Source organism: Strigops habroptila, chromosome 1, assembly GCF_004027225.2.
Source record: "Strigops habroptila isolate Jane chromosome 1, bStrHab1.2.pri, whole genome shotgun sequence".
Lineage (NCBI taxonomy): Eukaryota > Metazoa > Chordata > Aves > Psittaciformes > Psittacidae > Strigops > Strigops habroptila.
The window spans coordinates 144,170,549-144,192,275 of record NC_044277.2 but is presented as its reverse complement, the minus strand read 5'-3'; the positions used below and the strand labels follow the sequence as shown (position 1 = coordinate 144,192,275).

Genomic DNA, 21,727 nt, shown 5'->3' with positions numbered 1-21,727 from the left:
TGATGTGGATGGTGAGTTTGGTAGCAGCATTGTCTTTATGAAGTGAAGTATAGTGTGAGTCAAAGACCAGGGTGTAGTGGATACAACAAATATTAAAGCAGGATGTACTACAATTTAGTTACCTTTTTTTTTTGACTCCAGCATTTGGTTTAAAAGCATATTGCTAAAATCTGTCTTAAGGCTTTAAAAGAAGAATTTAAACATATTTAAGCCAGCTTTTTAGGGGTTTACAGAAAGCAAGTGCCTACATTGTGTTAAATGTAGATGTACCTACAGTGATCTTTATACAAACCTGTGAAGCAGACTCCTCAGTTGTGCTCTGCTAGACGTTTCAAATGCTTTGGAAGCTAATGACCTTGGACTGCTGGGTTACCTGTTCACAAATCAGACTTGTATCAACTAATCACATTTCTTCAAACATTTGGCTTTGGTGTGAATAATTAAAGTCGTCCGATTCTTGCCAGTCATTGATTCCTTAGAAGCTCTCTTTGATGACAGTTAAATGCCTATTTATTGCTGAGATTTTTTTTAAATTGAATCTGAAATGTTCAATTCTGTTATGCAATCTGAATATTTGTTCACATATTATTTTAACACCCGTGCAGAAGCTCTTTGCATCATTCCCTGCATGTCTGACAGCTGGGGCTTGAGAGTGTTGCCAACTCTCTGTGGAAATCCAGAGCTCGAAACTGAAGAATTATTCAAACTGCCCAGATATTGCCATACACTAAGATTATTTTTCTCTATACTAGTGGTAGAAAGTGGCCCAGCATGAGATCAGTTAAACCTATAAAAATAAAGGAGCCTCTTTCAACAGCATTATAGAGCTGGACCAGCAGCTTTGGTCCACTGCGTTTCAGTCTCTCTCTGTCTCTCTTTGTTTTTAGTTCTTTTGCATCTGGAGTAAAGTTATAGGTGAATAAAAAAGAGCATGATAGCAGTTACCAGGGTAATCATAAGCTGCTGTAGCACCTCAGTATTTCTTTTATTCAGGCAATGTAAACTACCCTGCATAAAAATGTTTCGGTGCAGAATAACCTTTGGATCTGGGAGTCATAAACTCAGACACATGAGAATGTATTAGAGCAAGGCAAAAGAAGGAGGAGGAAATAGATGTGTTTGCTATGCAGCTAAATCGTCAGTTTTGAGTCTACTAAGTCAGGCCAGAATGAAAGTTGGTCCACGAGGATGGGCTTCTGCCTTTTCCAAAAGAACATAATATGTAGTATCATTGCATTTAAGCAATTACAGTGTATTTAATCAAATGTTCAGACAAGAAAAGTACAAAGCAAGTTTCATATAGTGCTTTTCTATTTTAGTTAGAATGTTTCCAGAAGGCGTTCTTTCTTATTGACTCATCTATAACCTACCTTTGTATGTGGTGGGATTTGGATTTTTTTACCTAAAAGATGCCTGATTAAATCACACATAAATTGAGAATGAGAAAAATGTATTGCTGCTTGATCCTTATTTGGAAGTCTAGCTCATTCAGTTCCTCATGCATAGAATAATTACCAGATTTGCAGTAATTGGTACTCTTGGGCAGACTCAAAACAGAGAATAAACATGAAGTTGGCATGGAAACAGAACTATCCCCTGAGCCTTTTTCTGTTTGCTCCAAAGTACTGTGACTTATTCATTAGCCACAGTGCTTTGTTCATTCTTGCATGAGTAGCATAGAGTGAGCCTCCAGTGCAGCTGCCCATGCTATACCTGTCCTCTGGACAAAAGAGAACATTGGTCCCTCTTGCTCGGCTCAGTGTCTTTTATCATAATGAATTCACTCAGAATTACAGAAAAGAAATATATGTGTTCTGTTTTGATCTGGTTGAGCTTCTTTAGCAGTTTTCCTAAATCAAAAGCTTACAGGCAATATAAACACTGGCAGATAAGGCAAATTTCAAACAAAAATGCCTTCATGAGCCTTGTAACACATTTTACTTCAATAAAATACAGTTTTTACAAAGTAGTTACTTCAAAAGTTGCATAATTTGATTACATTATAAGTCAGAACTAGTTGTACTTGCCCCCAAACAATTATTTCTGTCTCTTTACTGTGGTTTCAGCTGCGATGTGAGTATCCATGTGCTAAAGAAATCTCAGCAAAAGGAATAACTAAAGCAATCTGTGCCTGTTCACGTTATCAGCTCTAGATGTTAAGCTGTTTTAAGTAGATTACTGGCGGTTTTGGTATTCTTGATATTTTAATGGAAACTGCAGCTTGGAAACTCCCTATGTACTTAATTTGTTAAAATACATTTCTTATGAGCTTCATTATACTGACTGTCCAAAATGCAAAATTGGGTTAACAAACTTCTTCAGAGTTCCCTGGCAGCAGTGTTTCATCTTTTATGATGTATTTTTATCTTCCTTTTTTAGACAAAAAATCAAGGTGAAATTAATTGTAGGACATTGAGACCAGTCTTTTCTGCTTGAAGGTAAAAGCCGTATATTTATTTGAGGGCACATGCAGTACTTTATTCGACTGCTTTTGTTCTCCTTAGGCCTTTAGAATGAAATATCCCTCAACTTAAGAGAGTATTCACTAGCCTAAATCTGTAGGTCCAACACTTCTGTTCTTTGCATCTTTCATGGTAATTTGTGATCGAGAGAGGGGACACACCGGGACAGGGAGAAATGGTAATTGTAGGCTGCTGCACTTCGTCTGTCCTCACCTGGATAGTCCCTTGGGGCCACTAGCCAGCTGACACATGTTTGAGCAGCCCCTCTAGGCTATTGCTGCAGTTGGCTCTGGATTGTCTGTGGCAGCCGTCTGGAATAGGTGAGTCATTATCTCTGAGGTGCATGAGCAGGCTCTTGCACAGCCCATCTGGCTGCCATGCAGCAGCACCCAGCATCAATTTGTCCTTCCTTCCTCTGCTTTGCTGCAAGCAACCAGGGGGAAGCTGCTGAACATTTGGAGTTGCAAAGCGGAAGCAGCTGCGGAGAGCTCCAAATTCCCAGAAGAGCTTCCCTGTGGGCTGCTGCAAGGAGGCAGATGGGGAGCTGAAGCTGTATTCCCTTCCCTAGTGAACAAGACGATTCGGGCATTTCAGTTAAAAACAACTGGAGGATATTGTCAGGAAACACATTTTTGATAGATGACAAAAAATTTTCTTTCTGTTTTAACACTCCAGACTTGAATGTTGTAACTTAGAACCTCAGAGACCACAGAGATTACTATAAACTCATGTCAAAGTACGGGGCAGAAATGTATGGATCTGCGAAGACAGAACCAGCTTATTTTGTAGCAGCGGTATGAAGCACTGTGGTGTTAGAATCACAGAATGGTTTGGGTTGGAAAGGACCTTAAGATCATCCAGTTCCAACCTCCAGCCATGGACAGGGACACCTTCCAGTAGAGCAGGTTGCTCCAAGCCCCGTCCAACCTGGCCTTGAACACTGCCAGGGATGGGGCAGCCACAGCTGCCTGAAGGTCTAAGAAAGTGGAGTCCTGTACTTTGCTGAAGAAGATGACACTTGAAAACCTTACTTTAAATGTACAAATATGTTGTGATATTTTTCAGGGTGGAGATCTAGACTTTAAAATTCAAGAGTACAAAGAATCTGGGAAGATATTCACTCAAAGACAAATATTAGACTGGTTTATACAGTTGTTACTTGGAGTCAACTATATGCATGAAAGGTACAGTCATTTAATATACTAATGTTTAGCTTGGGAGGGGAGTGAGTAGACTTACCAACTAGTTGCAGATATTCAAACAGAAACGAAACTGTATGGATTGTCTTGTATTGGTATAAAGTCCTGTTCACCAATCTGCTGTAGTATATATATACTGTATGTATACTACAGACATATATGTATATGTAGTATATATACCTATATAATATGTAGTCATACACCTAAAGTGTAATTAATTATCTATCCTGCAAGAACACTGTGTATTGTATCTTTTAGCAGCGCAGTTGTAGATGTCTTTTGGTATTAGACACGCTTTTTCTAAGAGCCAAGTGAAAAATTCAGCACAACAGAAATTGTTCAATATTGTTAGAAGAAAATGGATTAAAAGGTTGAAGTAAAGCCAGCTTTTTCAAGGGGGGGGGTGCCAACAAGGATCTCTTGCAGGTATTTAATATGGAGGATCCAATATATATGCTTGAGGTACTCCCAGTAAAATCAGTGAAGTTACATACATGTGTTCTTTGAAAACAGACATCCCTTTTAACAGCTTATCAAAGATTAACCTGAAATATTACTGCAGGTCAGCCAGGCAGTGGTGTGTAGAGATCACACTTGGTTTGAGCAGGGGTAGATACAGTTGAATACCTACCTGGTCATCTCTGTGAGTGTAGTTCTTGCCTGCAATCTGATTAGGGAGGCTGACTTCAGTGATTTAAACATTTCCTTTGTTGTCAGTATATTGGACATATGCATGAACCCTGTTTCGTCCTCCTCCCATGTCATCAAGTGCTGTCTCCTTTGAGGTAGGTGGGACTATTTAGCATGGTATGAGGCAGACCGACTGCTGTGCTGAGCCAGGAACAGGCAGCCACCCGCATTGAGAGCCGGAGGAACGGCTGAGTAAATGGGAATACCAGGCTCCTTTCCTACCAGCTTTTCAGAAGCCGTGAGCCAACTGAGGTTAACCCGGCTTTCAGCGTCTCCTTCCCCTGTCTCCTCCCTGTTGCTTTTGCCTATTGGCAGCTCTGAAATGTCACGTTAATAAACAAGACAGAGAATCCTTTCTGAAGAGCACCGTAGCCCAAAAGTCCAAGATTTTTTGCCCTGCCAAGCTGAACTATTTGGACTATTATTCCTATTAAACTTTTAGAAATAAGAATGTCACTGCTGTAATGACTGTCTTAGCAGAGGCTAAGGATGGTTGTCTGTAATCACCCACATGTTTTGGGAAGTTGAGCTAATCTGCCTAAAATCATCACTTAAATTATTAATACAGTCAGGGGGGAAGAAGCTGTTTATGTTTGAAGAGTAGGTTACACCTACAGTCTGGAGATGAGAGTTCAGATTATTTTCAAGCTGAATGTGAACTAGAATCCATAGTCTTCTATCCTGCATGAGTATTGAGAAAACAAGATTTTGGTGAGAACACCAGCTTGATTGTTGATAATAACAACATTGCATTTGGATTAGATAATCATTGTAGGTCCCTTCCAATTGAAATATTCTATTCTATTGTACAAATTATTCTTTTTGTCTTTCACTGTCTGTATTTCCTCATGCCTCTTCTATCTCTTGTTTTCCCATACGTCCCTTTTGTCTACTCTTCTCTTTATTTTTCCTCATCTTCTATTTGCTTTCAAATCTTAAAAAAAAAAATCTTACAAATGAACTTTCTTTGGTAAATATGTGTATTCAATTACTGCATTTCCTGTAAAGTCATTTAATTCTCCACTAAAAGCAGAAATCTGATTTTCCAAACAGCATTTAATTTTCATTCTGTGAATCATAGCTATTTATTAGCATCTTACCAAGGTACATACAAATGACTTGAGAGTTTTATTTTATTTACATCTCCTGTATTGTATTTATTGTATTATGTTATTTGACTGTATGCTCATTAGAAAATTTAATCCTTATGTTATTTGTTTAGCTTCAAATAATTTCAATGGAAAAGATTAGGCTTAAAAGAAAATAAAACTACTTACAGAAATTAATTTGGGTTTCTGAAACAGAACAGCAGCCCTCTGTGTCTAGAGGAGTCATACTTGATTTCTGTAGTGATACAGAAAAGAGCTGTAATATATGTTTGAACTATGTTTGAATGCAAAGAAAACTTTTCCCTAGATTTGGAAGCTTGAAGTGTTCATTACCTGTGGGTTGAACTTCTCGTGCTATTCCTTAGAAAACTCAGCTGCTGTGGATGGAAGTTTTTATTCCAGAGCAGCAAAAATTATTATCTCTGGGTTTAGACATAGACTATTCACTTGGTGTCCTTCTTGCACAGCTTCAGCTGAACTTCACTCTTTGAAAACTCTTGTGCTGGAAACTTACGTTAAAACTGGACTTTTTTGCTGCTTCAGATTGTTTTTCTTTGCCTGTGATGGTAAAGATTATACAGATTAGACATTCCAGACTTTTACTTGCTTCCTAAAGGGGGCATGAATATCTTGTGGTCATTATGGTCTATACTTAAACCTAAATTATATAGCATTAAATAGGCTCAGTTCTCATCTGCCATTGACATAGCCGGAAAGAGAAGGAAAGGCAACATAATTTGGTGGTCTCATCTAGATGAACGCAGCATGTAACATCATTTAGTCTCTCTGGCATATTTGTAACCCATCACATATCAGTGCACAGAATTGATCCCACAGCAATCAGGCAATGATGCCATTGATATATTTAACCTCAATTTGAATAAAGCTGACCATTACGTTATCCATCACTTTGGTAATCTTTACGATCAATTGTTCCAACACAGAGAACTTATGAAGTTACCGTTTATGCAAACAATTCTGTTGCTTTCAAGCTAGAGGATAGCAGGCTTTGCCCAAGTACTTTATCTGGATTTCACATTGTCTTCCCCAGTACAGGATTCAGACTTATTCAGAACTTACTTCTCTAAATAGTTCTTCAGCTAGAGGAAAGAGAAATTGAGTGTTGAATATTTCCAGCAGTAAACTGATCAGCTTCATTTGCTGGTATGTTGCAGAGGAATCTTTATTCAAGGAGGCTGCCCACTGTTCAGTGCTGCTTTTTTATGACTATGAGAGCAAGCAGAAACTCTACAGAACATAGGTATGGGTACATTTATAACCCAAATTTAAAACTATCCTTAACTGTTAATTTCTACCCAAAATAACCACTCAATAACCACTTCACTGGCTGTCAAGTTAGATTAAAGTTTTCTGGAGCCCAGTGAGTTCATGTTACCTTTATAGGCCTGTCTTTTGCTACAACAGTCACGCTCTTTTTTAAACTGGATTTACAGTGCAGGCTCAATATTTATTTCTTACTAGAATTAAAGCAGTTGTTTAAGTTTCAGCTTGTAACTTGTTTATCTTCTGCCATACTGCATCCAGCTCTGGAGTCCTCAGTACAGGAAAAACATGGACCTGTTGGAGAGGGTCTAGAGAAGAGCCACAAAAATGATCAGATGGATGGATGGAGCACCTCTGCTGTGAGGAAAGGCTGAGAGAGTTGGGGTTGTTCAGCCTGGAGAAGAGTCCAGGGAGACCTTGTTGAAGCCTGTCAGTTCTTAAAAGGAGCCTATTAGAAAGATGGGGAGAGACTTTTTAGCAGGGTCTTTTGCGACAGGACGAGGGGTGGTGGTTTTACACTAAAAGAGGGAGATTCAGGCTGGATGTGAGGAAGACATTCTGTACAATGAGGGTGGTAAAACACTGGCACAGGTTGCCCAGAGAGGTGGTGGATGTCCCATCCCTGGAGACATTCAGGGCCAGGCTGGATGTGGTTCTGGCAACCTGGTCTGGTTGAAGATGTCCCTGCTCATTGCAGGGGGTTCAACTGGATGAACTTTGAAGGTCCCTTCAACCCAAACCATTCCATGATTCTATATCCTGGCAGAATAAAGTGGCTTGCATTGAGAGACATCATCATGGGAAGTTCCAAAGAATCACCCCAAGTATTTCTTGGTCATGTTAATAAATGAAAGCATAATTATTGGTAATGCAAATAATGTGCGTAACATTTTATTCAATATGTTGCAAGCTTATATTAACATTACATTCTAATTCAAACTAATGTGAACCAAACATCATCTCTTCATCTTCTCATCGAATAACATCCTATTGAAAGCTTTCTGGATAGTGGATAGTTTTTATACTTCAAGATACCTGGTATTCAGATCACAGATATCCAGAAAACTTTTAGGTTTCAAGAGTCCGTGGTTATATTTCTACAAAGTAATAATAATTATAAAGGTTTAAACCCACCAATGCTTAACAAAAACATGCAAGAAAAATCTAACTTGCTGAAGTCAAGGTCTTTCCAGGTTCTCTGTGATGAACGGTAAGGAAAGGCTTAATGAATCTAAATTAACAGCCGGATTTATATAAAACTGTGTGCATAATATAAGCTTAAGAAATAATAATGAATATAACCTTACCTTAATTTCCTTACTGATGGAATGTATGATGAGCATACATGTATTGCTCAAGCAAGTTGCCAAATAGAGAACAAATTCTTTCTAAACATCGCTGGAGGCACGCTGAATAGAACTTTCCTTTTACCCAATGTGCAAATCTTTCTCTACAAGCATTATTTTCGTGCAATAAGAATAATAAAAGCTAGAAAGATTGCCATAAGTAGTATAAAAAACTCTTCTCTTTGATCCATAAAAATAGAGATGCTTGCTTTCCATGCTCAGTCCAGGTGCGTACTACAATGTCTTCTAGTTGTCATTTTTCACTTTTTTTTCCTGTTTGTGAACTGAGTATATTGAACTTAATATTTTTTTTAATAGAATTTGAGATAATTGAGGATTCCGCAACAACAACTTATATCTATGATTATATTTGTTTTTCCTGCCCACATCTCAAGAATGTTAGAGCATCAGTCGCTTTCTTTCGCTGTTACGAAGGGGTGAACGACTACCATGTTTGTATAAGTAAATACGGTTTCTATAGCCAGTATGTACTAAATGCTGTTCGAAACTCCTCCTGAGCAGAGTTATCAGCTCTGTTATGAGCAGATACCTGTGTGTATCCAAGCTATTTAGAAGTGGATGAGTTCTAGTTTAGTTGAGGTTGTAGGGAACCCTTTTGGAAGAGTTACTGGCAAGAATTAATTGAGAGCATGTTTTGTATACTGTAGAGGTATTTTATTTTCCTAAGGGGCTGGAGACTTACTGTCACGCATTAAGATTTCAAGGAATTGAGAAGATGCTTTTTGTCCCCACAAGGTGTGTAGATTACGATGTTGTTTCAGTCTTTGATGGAAAAATAAGTCTGTAAAAGCTACTTGTTCTTTTCCTTTGATCTGTCTTTGTAAAGTTGTTCTCTTCCACACTATTACTGTAAAAATTTGACCTACTACCCTCTTCTATATACATATTTGTCTTGCTAGTAATATATTTTCTCTGAAGGAGAATTCCCTGAATGAAAGAATCTCCTACTGCTGTTTTTATCATCCTTTATTCTATTGTGAGACATCTTATTCTCTGCCAGGAGAATAAGATGTAATGCTTTTAAGAAGAGTCAGGTAGGAAGACTTGCCTTTCTCCCTTCTTCTGCAGCTCATGTTAAGTCTGTATCTGTATTCCTGGGATCCCTGTGTGCATTCTTCTTATCCTGGCTGCTTAGGTTCTCATCCTGCATGTGGGTGTCAGTGAATGCATCTCTGTGTTGATATGAAGCTCCTTAATGCCATCGTCTGTGCATTAGCGCTTACAAGGTTAGGCTGCAGAAGTGGTGGGCTGGCCTACCTAACAAGGCACCAGGTTAAACATTTGAGATATTTGATACGTGACTGTGAATGCTTCAAGTTGGATGAGGTTGCATTTCCGTTTATATTCCAGGCGGATACTTCACAGAGATTTGAAAGCCAAGAATATATTTTTGAAAAATGATCTTCTTAAAATTGGTGAGATTTCCATACTTTTTAAAGATACGTTTTAGTATGATGCACCAGTCCAACAGACATTCTGTCAATAAAGAGATTTAAATAAAGTCATGTCTGATACACGATTTTGATTCGTGGTTAAACATGTATTTGACAGGCAGATACAGGAACATGGGCCCAAGGAGGCAGTGAAATCTCCAGCCTTGAGGATGCTCCAAGCTTGGCTGGACCTGGACCTGAGCAGCCTCATGTAACTTTGAAGTAGGCCTTGCTTGGAGCCAGGAGTTTGAATCAGATGAACTTGTGGGGTCTCTTCAAATCTACATCATTCTCTAATGCTATGATTTTGTGGTGTTTTTATTTTGAAAAATTATGGAAAAATGTGTTGCCATTTTTTAAAATACTGGCAGGTTTGTTTTTTTTTTTAATGTAGTTGTATCATGTCTAACAATAAACACAAAGAGTTTATATGAATAAGCATAGGTTTATATGAATAGTTTATTGTTTCTGCTGTTACTTTTAGGGGACTTTGGAGTTTCTCGTCTTTTGATGGGTTCATGTGATCTGGCAACTACATTTACTGGGACACCATACTACATGAGCCCAGAAGCACTGAAGCACCAGGGATATAACACAAAATCTGACATTTGGTGAGTAGTCAGCATACTGTTTTGGTTGGATTAGGCACTTCTTTTCTACTGTGAGGGTGGTGAGGCACTGGAACAGGTTGCCCAGAGAAGCTGTGGCTGCCCCATCCCTGGCAGTGTTCAAGACCAGGTTGGACAGAGTCTTGGGCAACATGGTCTAGTGTGAGGTGTCCCTGCCCATGGCAGGGGGTTGGAACTGGATGATCTTTAAGGTCCTTTCCAACCCAAACCAGACTGGGATTCTGTGATTCTGTGATGTTATTTAAGAACTAAAATTATTCCAGGACATTTGTATCATATGTTGTGATTTGAAGCTTTGCTCTTTGTGTTAAGCAGCATGTAGTTTGGTATGATTCTGGGTTACCTAGGACTTCAAAGGGTCCTAAGATTCAGGTCCAGTCTCTTCCATGACACAGAATCATTATAGACCAAGTTCAGGTTTTGCTCGGAAGGGGGAAATCTTTTTCTTTCTCATATTGAGACAGATAAATGGAAAGAAGCAATTTCTGTGCAATTTTTAAGTGGATGAGGAAAGAGTGATTCCTGGCTGAGAGGGAAGCAGAAGGACCTTCTTAGGAACTGAACTGAAAAACATTGGCAAATGTATAAAAGAAGAAGGTACTTGAAAGGGAAGCTGAAAATGAGAATAACTGGAGTGTTAGGACAGAAGCAAAAAGGCTCAAAGGTAGAAAGAAAAGTGCCAGTTTTGCACTTAGATGGCATAAATTATTGGGATCAAGACTTCTGAGGTGGTGATTAGATAATCCAGTTGCGAAGCTAAGATCTGTTGAAAGACTTCAGGAAACATTTAGGTATGCAGGTGTTCTTGCAAGCTAAGATGAAGAATGATTTTGTTTTGAATGGGGAAAATATCTGGCTTGGTTATACATGTGTCCTAAAACATCTTGTGTTTTAAGATGGTAGTTAAAACTACAGTGTTCTGTAATTGTCACAGCATTTTTCTATAAAGTGGGCTTTGCTTCTTCTCCAAAGAGGTGGCTTTTCCTGTAGATATGCATGTCTGAAGATTCCTTTTTTATGAGTATTTCAAATCTGCTCAATTTTGCCTTTTCAAAATGTACTTGTGCCTGCAGGATATAATTCTAAGAGTAGAGAGCAGTCATCTGTACTTTCAACTGGTAGCAACCATTTTTCACAGTTAACATGTTTAAGCCAGACCCACTTAGAGCACTGTGTGCACTGCTGGTGTCCTCAACATAAGAAGGACATGGAGCTGTTGGAGCAAGTCCAGAGGAGGCCACGAGGATGATCAGGGGCTGGAGCACCTCCCGTATGAAGATAGGCTGAGAACATTGGGGCTGTTCAGCCTGGAGAAGAGAAGCTGCGTGGAGAACTCAGAGCAGCCTCCAGTGTCTGAAAGGGGCTACAAGGATGCTGGAGAGGGACTCTTCATCAGGGACTGTAGCGATAGGGCAAGAGGTGATGGGTTCAAACTGAAACGGGGGAAGTTCAGATTGGATACAAGGCAGAAGTTTTTCCCTGTGAGGGTGCTGAGGTGCTGGCGCAGGTTGTCCAAGGAAGCTGTGAATGCTCCATCCCTGGAAGTGTTCAAGGCCAGGTTGGTCGGAGTCTTGGGTGACATGGTCTAGTGGAAGGTGTCCCTGCCCATGGCAGGGGGTTGGAACTGGATGATCTTAAGGTCCTTTCCAACCCAAACCATTCTATGATTCTATGATTCTGTCTGTCAGGAATCTCATCTCATTATGTAGCTGAACTGAGATGGATTTGATGACAGATTCTGTCTTATCTGTATCAAACCAAATATTAGATAATACATGTAGTCAATAAAAATATATTGAGAGAAGATTTCTAAAGGTGACAAAAGAAGTGAGTAGACAGGGAAACCCACCTCTTGTGCTTTTTTATTGTGAAGAATAATTTGTTCAATGGCAGTCAGAATTGAATGTAAAATGCATCTGTAAGTTCTATTTGTGGTTACTAGAGTCAATCCATAGAAGTCATTAAAGTGGTACAGAGTAAATGAAAGTGAAGTTCAATATTTTTATAGATAATGTGTTTATCACCCTTTTAACATTTAGAAAAGAGCAGACATACCCCCCCCTCCCCCCGCAACTCACTAGCTCTTAGCTTTCTGCTATGCTTTATGCATTTTGTAACTTGTCCAAAGCAGTGCACGAGCACCGTGTGAGCCAGGGGGTGTGTGTGCAGACACTTAGCAGCTCCTGTGTGTACACTGTGTGTGCACTGTGTGTACACGGTTACAGTGTGAGCCAGGGATGTGTTTGCAGGACCCAAGCTGGCGTTTCTGCTCTGAATCAGGCAAAGCAGAGACCTTGGTCTGAACCTCTGATGTCCAGAAGATGCAGCCGGGTTATTTTCAAACCCTTCCAGGCAAAAATTTCACCAAAGCCTCCAAACTTCTTGTTTAACCTGAGTTCCTGCTCCAGTAACACACTCTTTCCCGGAAAATGCCCAACCATCTCTGAACTTAGAGGCACACAACAAATAGGACTCATCCCCTGTGTGAAACCACAGGTACTAGCTGTATATACTAGATCCTTTGGTCTTGTGCTGATTTAGCTTATCAGTTGTTTTGGTTCACAAGGCATGTATGGTTTTTATTTTGTTATTTGGGATTTTTTTGGTTTGAGGGGTTTTTTTAATCTTATTGGTAGGAAATAGTGGGTCAGAATCTACCCAGATTACATCAATGTCATCCAAATAAGACTACTGAAGAATCATGGCAGAACAGGTCTCCCAGCACCAACAGATGCAGCTAGAGACCATTAAGCAATGCATTAAGAAAGCAATCAGAGATCCAGGGGGATTACATGAAAGTCTACCAACAAAGTAACAATTTTAATCAGCTTTTATTTCAGTCCATGCAGTGGCTAAAAATCATCCCTCCAGCCCAAACAGATTTGGGCTTTTGACTTTAGCCTGAGAAGAATCAGCCGCCTCTAACTCCCAGAACTATTCAAACAAAATGAAAACATCTTTTTCCAGGGAAGAGTAAACTAAAAGCAGGTACTTGGTACATTCAGGGCAGTTGTAACCACTCACTAATGCATTAGGTGAGTGCTAACTCTTTTTATCTGAGATTTTCTGAAGAACAGGGATACCTTTGTACCATTATCTTCACGCAACCTGGGATCCCAGACTTACCAAATAGGTCAGTGATAACTCCTGATAACTCCTAATCTTTCCCAGAGATTTCTTTAGTTCCAGGAAACTGGGGGACCCTTGGCACGGGGGCTTCCAATGAGTCTAGGTCCTACTATTTTCATACTGGGGACAGAGTATCACTCTTGCCCATCCCAGCAGAAACCATCTCCCTGTTTGGCTCCTGAATAACATGACCATTATTTGCCTGCCGCTAGTAGTTAGCCTGTGTTGCACCCACATTTTTTTTTTTGGCTGGTTTTCTAACTGTGAGAGCTTGAGGTTTCTCAGGTGACACTCCGAAATCATAGTGGCCAGGGATCAGTATAGGTCCTCAAGTGCAAATATTGAGTGTCTGCGCCTGTTCTAACTCTATCATATTTCTGAGTGCATGAAATAAAGTGTATGCAAACAGTTATCAGCAATAACATTCTCTCTTTAAAGCTATGAGCATATAAAGTAAACTCCATCCAGGAGCTTTTCAAAGGATCTGTGCATAGTGTATGTTTTAAACTCTCTCAGAGGCTGAAATTATAACAGAAATAATTTAGTTGAAAAATAAATATTTTGTTTTTCACTTAGAGTCTTAGCAAATTCTTTATAAGAGAGGTGTAAATAACCACCTTTTTGTCTTCCAGAGACAAAGCAATGTCACAGTCACACATATATCCATTGTACTCTATGTCAGATTTTCATAGATGGTTTGTCTGTAGGGTTTGGATGCATTGGGCTCCCTACACTGCAGAGCTTGAGCCTTTCATTTTAATTGTTCTTGCTTGTCTGTGCCTTTCACCCAGTTTGTCTTTTCCTTTTATATTAACAATCCAAAAATGGATTTTTATTTTTATTTTTGCTTTTTACTGCCAATTTTTCTGTAAAATAGTTACCAAAACTAGCAGGAAAAGCAGTGAAGACCTGAAAAGCAGTGGCTGAGAAAGTCGTGATGGTATGTGTGTGCATAGAATATCTTAAATTGGAAGGAACCCATAAGCATTAAGTCCAACTCCCTGCTCCTCACAGGACAACCTAAGACTAAATCCTATGACTAAAACCGTCATGTTCATTGTGCTTCATGGCAGCTTCCTTCTGTATATGGTAATAAATGTGTCCACCTTCTATTTTCCAGCCACTGTATTGACATTTTTTGGGTAGGTACAAAGTTAAGGCTGAGGTAATGGGGATGGGAAAGACATCAACATGGGTTTCTCATTTAAGGGAGTGAAAATATTTATGGAGGTCTGGGGGCAGGCCCTCCTCAGCAGTAAGGCCTCATGTGGAGGTAGTATTGCTGCTGCTGAGTGAATATGAGGAAGTTAAATTAAGAAACATATTCCTCATGGACGTTCTGATACGTTCAGACTGAGAGATGTAAGTCACAAAGGTATATGCATTTACATTATTTGGCTTTTAGAGTTCAATTTAAAATACTGATTTGGATCTTACAGCATTTGAAGAACTATAACATAGTTTGGACAGATCAATTAGCACCAAAAGCCTCAGGGTAGTTTCTTCTAAGGAGAAGCTGGAGGTCTGTCAGTCAGTGTTGTAGAGAGCACACTGGAGCCTGTCCAGACACTCTTTTATGGTGTACTTAGGCATAAATAGCTTCAGTGTGAAATGGTCATAGATCGATTTTGCTGAAGTGTTGTTTAGGACCTGAGTCAAACCTATTTGTGAATATGGAGAGCCGTCAAACCAAATGTGCTGGCTGGATAGTTTAATGTCCCTTTTAGAATTTTATAACACTGGCACTTAACCCAAACTAAGATTATAAAAGTAATCAAATTACAGGTTTGGGTCATGTGCAGATTGCTTATGAGAATCAGGAAGCGATTTTCTCCTGCTTCTTACAAGATGCTTAGACCAGAACTGTAGAAACACAACTGAGAAATGCAGTTGTGTCTTGAGGCAAGTGGTAACTCCCTCAGGCAATTGCAGCCTTGCTCTGGGACCCAGGGCAGCATTTCTCAGCTTAGGATGTGCTTATTTCATTTCAGAGAATCGTATGCTGCAGCAAAAACTTTATTTTTTTTCTCTCATTTTTCTTTCCCCCTTTATTTTTCTTCTATGGGGCAGACGGGGTTTTCCCTGGGTAGCCTCTTCACAGCCCTGGCTGCAGCAGAATGCCCTGGGTGTTTTCTTCTCTCTCCAAAGCCTCAGGTGTAGTCAGAGTACTAAACTAGATGAATAAATAGGCTTCCCTGATGTGGCATATCCTGTGCTCCTAATGGCTCATTAAACAATTTCTAGCTGCCAGAATCAAGCAGCCTCCAAAACAGATTGATTCTACAAAAAGCAGTTACAGCACAGTCTGTCAGATTGGGATTTCCCTTCCTTTTTTCTTCCCTTAGGCTGGTTTCCATTTTTGTTTGATGCTTTCAGATTCTATGTGTGCCAAGGGGTTTTTTTCTTATTCTTTTTTGTTTGTAAGTATTTTCTCATGTAGTAATTATCTTATAGTTTGAACATGTATCATACATACAGATAGAATCATAGAATCACATAATGTTTTGGGTTGGAAAAGACCTTAAGATCACCCAGTTCCAAGCCCCTGCCATGGGCAGGGACACCTCACGCTAGACCATGTTGCCCAAGACTCCATCCAACCTGGCCTTGAACACTGCCAGGGATGGAGCAGTCACCGCTTCTCTGGGCAACCTGTGCCAGCACCTCAGCACCTTCACAGGGAAGAACTTCTTCCTTATATCCAACCTGAAGTTCCCCTGTTTCAGTTTGAACCCATCACCCCTTGTCCTATCACTACAGTCCCTGATGAAGAGTCCCTCTCCAGCATCCTTGTAGCCCCCTTCAGACACTGGAGGCTGCTCTGAGGTCTCCAGACAGCTTCTCTTCTCCAGGCTGAACAGCCCCAATGTTCTCAGCCTGTCTTCATACGGGAAGTGCTCCAGCCCCTGATCATCCTCGTGGCCTCCTCTGGACTTGCTCCAACAGCTCCATGTCTTTCTTACGTTGAGGACACCATATCATCATCTGTGTAGTTCTGTTTGCTAATTTTTGAATTTTGAAAGCTGCTTGACAGCTAAATGTTTAAAAAATTAGGCAATTTTTGATGTCCCCCAGTAGCTGGTATTTACAAAGCAGTTTTTAGCAAAAATGTTCTGCTAATCATTTTCACATACTGTTTGAAAAGTACCAGTGAGCGAGCCCAGCTATTCTCTCTCCTCTTCCTTATTTGCATTGTATGTAGAGTGTGGATTTCCACTTTCAAATTATTTGCCCTTGTTCTTTTATCAGCAGACAGACAGAATCAATTCTTCTTCTTTAACCCAAATGAATTATTGAAACTTCATTCGTTATTTGCTTTCAAAGATAATATTTATATCCTTTCCATCAAAGCCATTCACCTATACGTACTTCTACTTATCAGTATGCTTTATTTTCATACTGCTTCTGTAAATTATAAATACAACAATCAAATCCTACATGAAGAGTAAAGTGGCTCTGATATTTAAGTTGGTGCTTTGATGAGTCTCCTTCTGTAGCTGGCTCTTACCAGCACTTTCTCTGACCTTGATCAAGTCACTCCTCAGTGTCTCAGTTCTCCTGACTGCAAACTGGAGGTAACACTGAGCATCCTTCAAAGCCTGGAATCTCAACTCTCTTGGTTTTTAAAAGCCATTTGTCAAACAGAACCCAGTTGAAGTGCAAACTTTTATGAATAGTCATGATATAAAATATTATGAGAGTGCTTATGTTAAAATGTTCAACTTGGTGATCTTTTATGATCTCCGTTAGGACTTGCGAGTAAAAGCCTGGGGAATAAGGTGACAGTAAACCAAAGACCCATTTAAAGTTGTTTGCAATCTTTCCTCCTGTTTTTTAATGATGTAAAACTAACACTGGTTCTTAGCTGGATTTCCAGACCTACATGTTCAGATTTCTTCTTTTCTTCTCCAAATAAAATCTCTCAGAAATTTGTTTTTAGATGTTGCAATCTGATGCTTTCATCTGAGAATTTTGTGTTTCTTTGAGAATCAACTGATTTCATAACCTGTTGTATTTGGCTAAATGAGTGAAATCACACCAGAAGACACTTCTGTTATTTGAAACTGGCATTATTTAATATGAACTTGAATTTTAGCCTCAGTTTGTTACCAGAAGTTAATTTGCAAAATCAATTTAAACAAACCTGTGTCCAAACACTACTAATGTTCTCAGCCAGTCACTAATTCTTAATTTAATGAGTAACCACTTAAGGTAGTTAATATGATAGGGTTTTGCTTTATTTTTGCACACACATGCACACACGTATAGAATCATAGAATCATAAATTATCCCAAGTTGGAAGGGACCCATAAAGATCATCAACTCCAACTCTCTCCTCCTTGCAGGACTACCTAAAACTAAACCATATGACTAAGAGCATCATCCAGATGCACCTTGAATCCTGACAGGCTTGTCTCTGTGACAGCTTCCCTGGGGAACCTCTTCCAGTGGCCAACCACCCTCTCAGTGAAGAACCTTTCCCTAATGTCCAACCTGAACTTGCCCTGACACAGCTTCATTCCATTTCCATGTGTCCTATTGCTGGTCACCAGAGAGAGATTTGTACCTCCCCCTCCACTGCCCCCCTTGAGGAAGGCATAGGGTGCAAAGAGGTTACAGCAATGTAAAGCATTATGATCTCATTTTATCCTGCTAATGTAGAACCACAAAAGATAAAGGTATCCTGAAACATATTGAGAGATCTTAAGGCAATTTCAGTTTTACCTCAGAAATAGCTGACAACTATATATATGTATATATAGGAATATGTGTGTTTACACACAGATTTTAAGTGTGTACCAGCACTTACAGAAACAGAATGATGATATCTCCTGTTTATAAAGTTACTGATTTGTGATTTGAATGAAAACATTTCAGATGGAAAGGATGGCACGATAATGAAATTTCCTCTTCCTGGGAGAAAACAACTGTGATTTTCTTTACTGTGATGTCACTATGCATGCTACTTCCGAAAATATTGCCTATACTGTTCCTGTTGTTTTATTCTTCAAGGTCTCTGGGGTGCATTTTGTACGAGATGTGCTGTATGAATCATGCCTTCACTGGGCACAATTTTTTGTCTGTGGTGTTGAAAATTGTAGAGGGTGATACCCCTTCTCTTCCTGATAGATATCCCAGCAAGCTGAATACTGTGCTGTGCAGGTATGATGTTTTCTTTGTATAGCACTTTTAAAAGCAAATTTGGAAAACCACATAATTATAACTTTTGGTTTTTAACATTTCAGCATGTTAAATAAGAACCCTTCATTGAGACCAACAGCAGCAGAGATCCTTAAAATCCCTTATATTGATGAACAACTAAAGGTATATAAAGAAAAGCTACAGCTGTATACTTACTGTTTGAATATGTGTTTTGCAAAAGCAGAATAGAGGCAGAGTAAAATGTCTTGAGATAGCAGTTCATGGGAACATTAATCCAGGGGAGTTCCAGAGCTAAATTGCAGATATGACTGAGGTAGTGAAGCAGTGGGAAATGAAGCCCTTGTCATTTTACATCCTGAATGAATCCCTTTTTAAATGATGTAAGCAATAAGGAGAACGGGCGTTTATGTGGAACAAGTGCGGATCATTTGGGCCTTGGTACATATAATCTCTAAACTGTTCTGGTTAGTCATAGTTTAATGAAAACAGTGCATCTTGCTCTTTTGGCCCCTGCTTCAGTGTATATATTATTTGGCTTTCTAAGAAGGCGAGGAAGGAAACTGCTCAGTCAGTTTTTGCATTACAACTGTACTGGGTCATTGCTGAAGAATCTGGATCACTTTAGCCTCAAGAATTGGCACCACTTCTGTCTTATTTCGTTACAGAATATACAGTACAAGTTCACAAACATGACTGTGAAAAACAAAGCACTTAACTGGCAGAAAGAAGCTGCTCCCATTTTTGATGCTGTGTAAGTATTTTTAACTGTTTTATGGGCAGCAGTATACAGAATCATAGAAGAGTTTGGGTTGGAAAGGACCTTAAGATCATCCAGTTCCAACTTGCCTGCCATGGGCAGGGACACCTCACACTAGACCATGTTGCCCAAGACTCCGTCCAACCTGGCCTTGAACACTGCCAGGGATGGGGCAGCCACAGCTTCTCTGGGCACCCTGTGCCAGCACCTCAGCACCCTCACAGGGAAGAACTTCTTCCTTATATCCAACCTGAATTTCCCCTGTTTCAGTTTGAACCCATCACCCCTTGTCCTATCGCTGCAGTCCCTGATGAAGAGTCCCTCTCCAACATCCTTGTAGCCCCCTTCAGACACTGGAAGCTGCTCTGAGGTCTCCACGCAGCTTCTCTTCTCCAGGCTGAACAGCCCCAATGTTCTCAGCCTGTCTTCATATGGGAGGTGCTCCAGCCCGTGGTCATCTTCGTGGCCTCCTCTGGACTTGCTCCAACAGCTCCATGTCCTTCTGATGTTGAGGACACCAGCACTGCACACAGTGCTGCAAGTGGGGTCTCATGAAAGCAGAGTGGAGGGGCAGGATCCCCTCCCTGGACCTGCTGCTCACACTGCTGGGGATGCAGCTCAGTATAGGGGCTGTATATACCCACTATGTATAAAATTACAGTCTTGCCAAATAATATAATGTTGTAAACACTTGTGTTAATCTCATAGGTTTTAATATTTAGAGGAACCCATTCCTCAGAAATACAGAGGAGCAACCACGTTAATGAGATGCATGATTAAGATTCGGGGGGGGGAGAAAGGATTTGCAAATCAAGTCTTTTTATTATACAACTGTGTAAATTGCACATGCATGTAGTATATGCACACATTAATTTAGTACTCATTGGCATGTAAATTATGACCTTTGTCTTCACATTTTGAAGGTTTAGATCATCATTTTAGTTATGTCATGATAATTTATAGTGCTGCTGTTTGTGTAGCTACTAATCATTAAATGCGAAAGCTACGTTTCCTAAATGACACCAGACTAAAAGCGTATATACTTAAACTAATATTCAGCTCATATGTCTGTAGGATACTATCATATTTTCTTGTAACTACAGTGAGAAACTAAGACTAGTTTGGCTCTTACACCAGTAATGTCTTTGCACATGATCTCTCTCTTAGGCACTGAATATATATGAAATAAATGAACTGCATTAAATTTCAGGGCTGCACTGATTAAAGCAAATGTCAGCATGGGCAGTTTCATTTTGCCTTTGTAAACGAGCTCTGTAGTTTTGATGGCAGCTCACCCTCCCCTTTGCTTCCTGTCCCGAGTTTTCTGTACATGGCTTTGCTCTGTTAGAAGCTAGCACACTCAGAATCAGGAGTCTTTGGTCCTGTGTGGATACAGTGGACATCCCTGTTTCTTCTTTCCTAAATAATTGCCAAGACTTTAACAGTGGTTTTTTGTGACCTCTGCTCTTGGAGAGGACCAACAGTTTTGTGGCTGTGGTCACTTTGTAGATGCTGCCAATTATGCTGCTCGCAAGCACCTTTGGGAGAGGTGGCCAGCTTCAGCTTTTCCAAAGTGTTGTTTAGTATTGTTGGTAGGAAGAAAGCAGAGCAAAGACAGTGTAATTCTACACAGCAAAATCTTCTGTCCATGTTTTTTACCCAGTGTAACTGCTGGGAGTGTATCTGTAAAGCTCTCATCTCTAGAAATTGTGGTTTGGTTTTCCACCCTGTCACTTCTGTTCTTGCTCTCTTTTGTTGACGGATGAGTCCCTGTCTTTTTATGTGGCTGAAGTTCTACATTTTGGTATCAATAGGTACCTTTAATATAAATAGGTTATTGAACTTTGCAAGCATAGAAGTAAAACGCAACAATAAATGATACCTGTATGACTAGTAACAACTACCTAATAAATAACAGCAAGTGGAGCCAGCTGAGACTGCTGTCAAGTTTTTGGCCTTACTATTCTGATGATCTGCTAGAAGTAACCATTTGCTAGTATACTGGGAATAAGAGTCAGACAGGTAGATATGCAATAGCCAGGAAGCATTAGATGTATCATTTGTCTATGGCTGCTGTATTCAAGGTGATTTAATGAACTTTGCACAGATTCCTGTCTCTTCAAATTAAATATAGTTGTCTGCAGAGATATTCCTTAGAGATACACCTTAAGTAGTTTGGGGGCACTGAAATGTTGCCCAATTATTAGCCAACTCTATCTGAATTATACTGGGTATTTAATGCCTATTGAAACATAAAATGTCAGAATCTTCAAGAAAATTTTAATCCATGCCTTTATTTTGTAGGTAAAAGATCTCACATTCTCTCTTGGAGGAGGCAGTATTTTTACCTGCAAAATACATACACAGACTTCTATAACAGTCTGATAAAGCCACTTTCTATTATTTGTAACATATACTATGTTCTGTATCTGATCCATTGTCATTAGTTTGAATGTATTGAGTCCAAATGCACATCATGTATTGACAGAGCTATCATAGGGGAAG

The 21,727-nt window shown here is 39.7% G+C and overlaps 1 protein-coding gene across 8 annotated transcripts in view; it reads left to right on the top strand.

Annotated features, from left to right (window-relative positions):
• NEK11 (NIMA related kinase 11) overlaps positions 1-21,727 on the top strand; it is a 75,698-nt gene that overhangs the window by 17,810 nt on the left and 36,161 nt on the right. For 6 of the 8 annotated variants that reach the window (XM_030499385.1, XM_030499412.2, XM_030499396.1 and 3 more), the window contains 6 exons: positions 3,528-3,646; positions 9,462-9,526; positions 10,029-10,155; positions 18,316-18,465; positions 18,549-18,627; positions 19,131-19,216. In XM_030499385.1, coding sequence (XP_030355245.1) covers positions 3,528-3,646; positions 9,462-9,526; positions 10,029-10,155; positions 18,316-18,465; positions 18,549-18,627; positions 19,131-19,216 — 626 coding nt within the window. The remainder of the gene's footprint in view (positions 1-3,527; positions 3,647-9,461; positions 9,527-10,028; positions 10,156-18,315; positions 18,466-18,548; positions 18,628-19,130; positions 19,217-21,727) is intronic. The other 2 variants (XM_030499422.1, XM_030499431.1) reach the window with 2 other exon arrangements.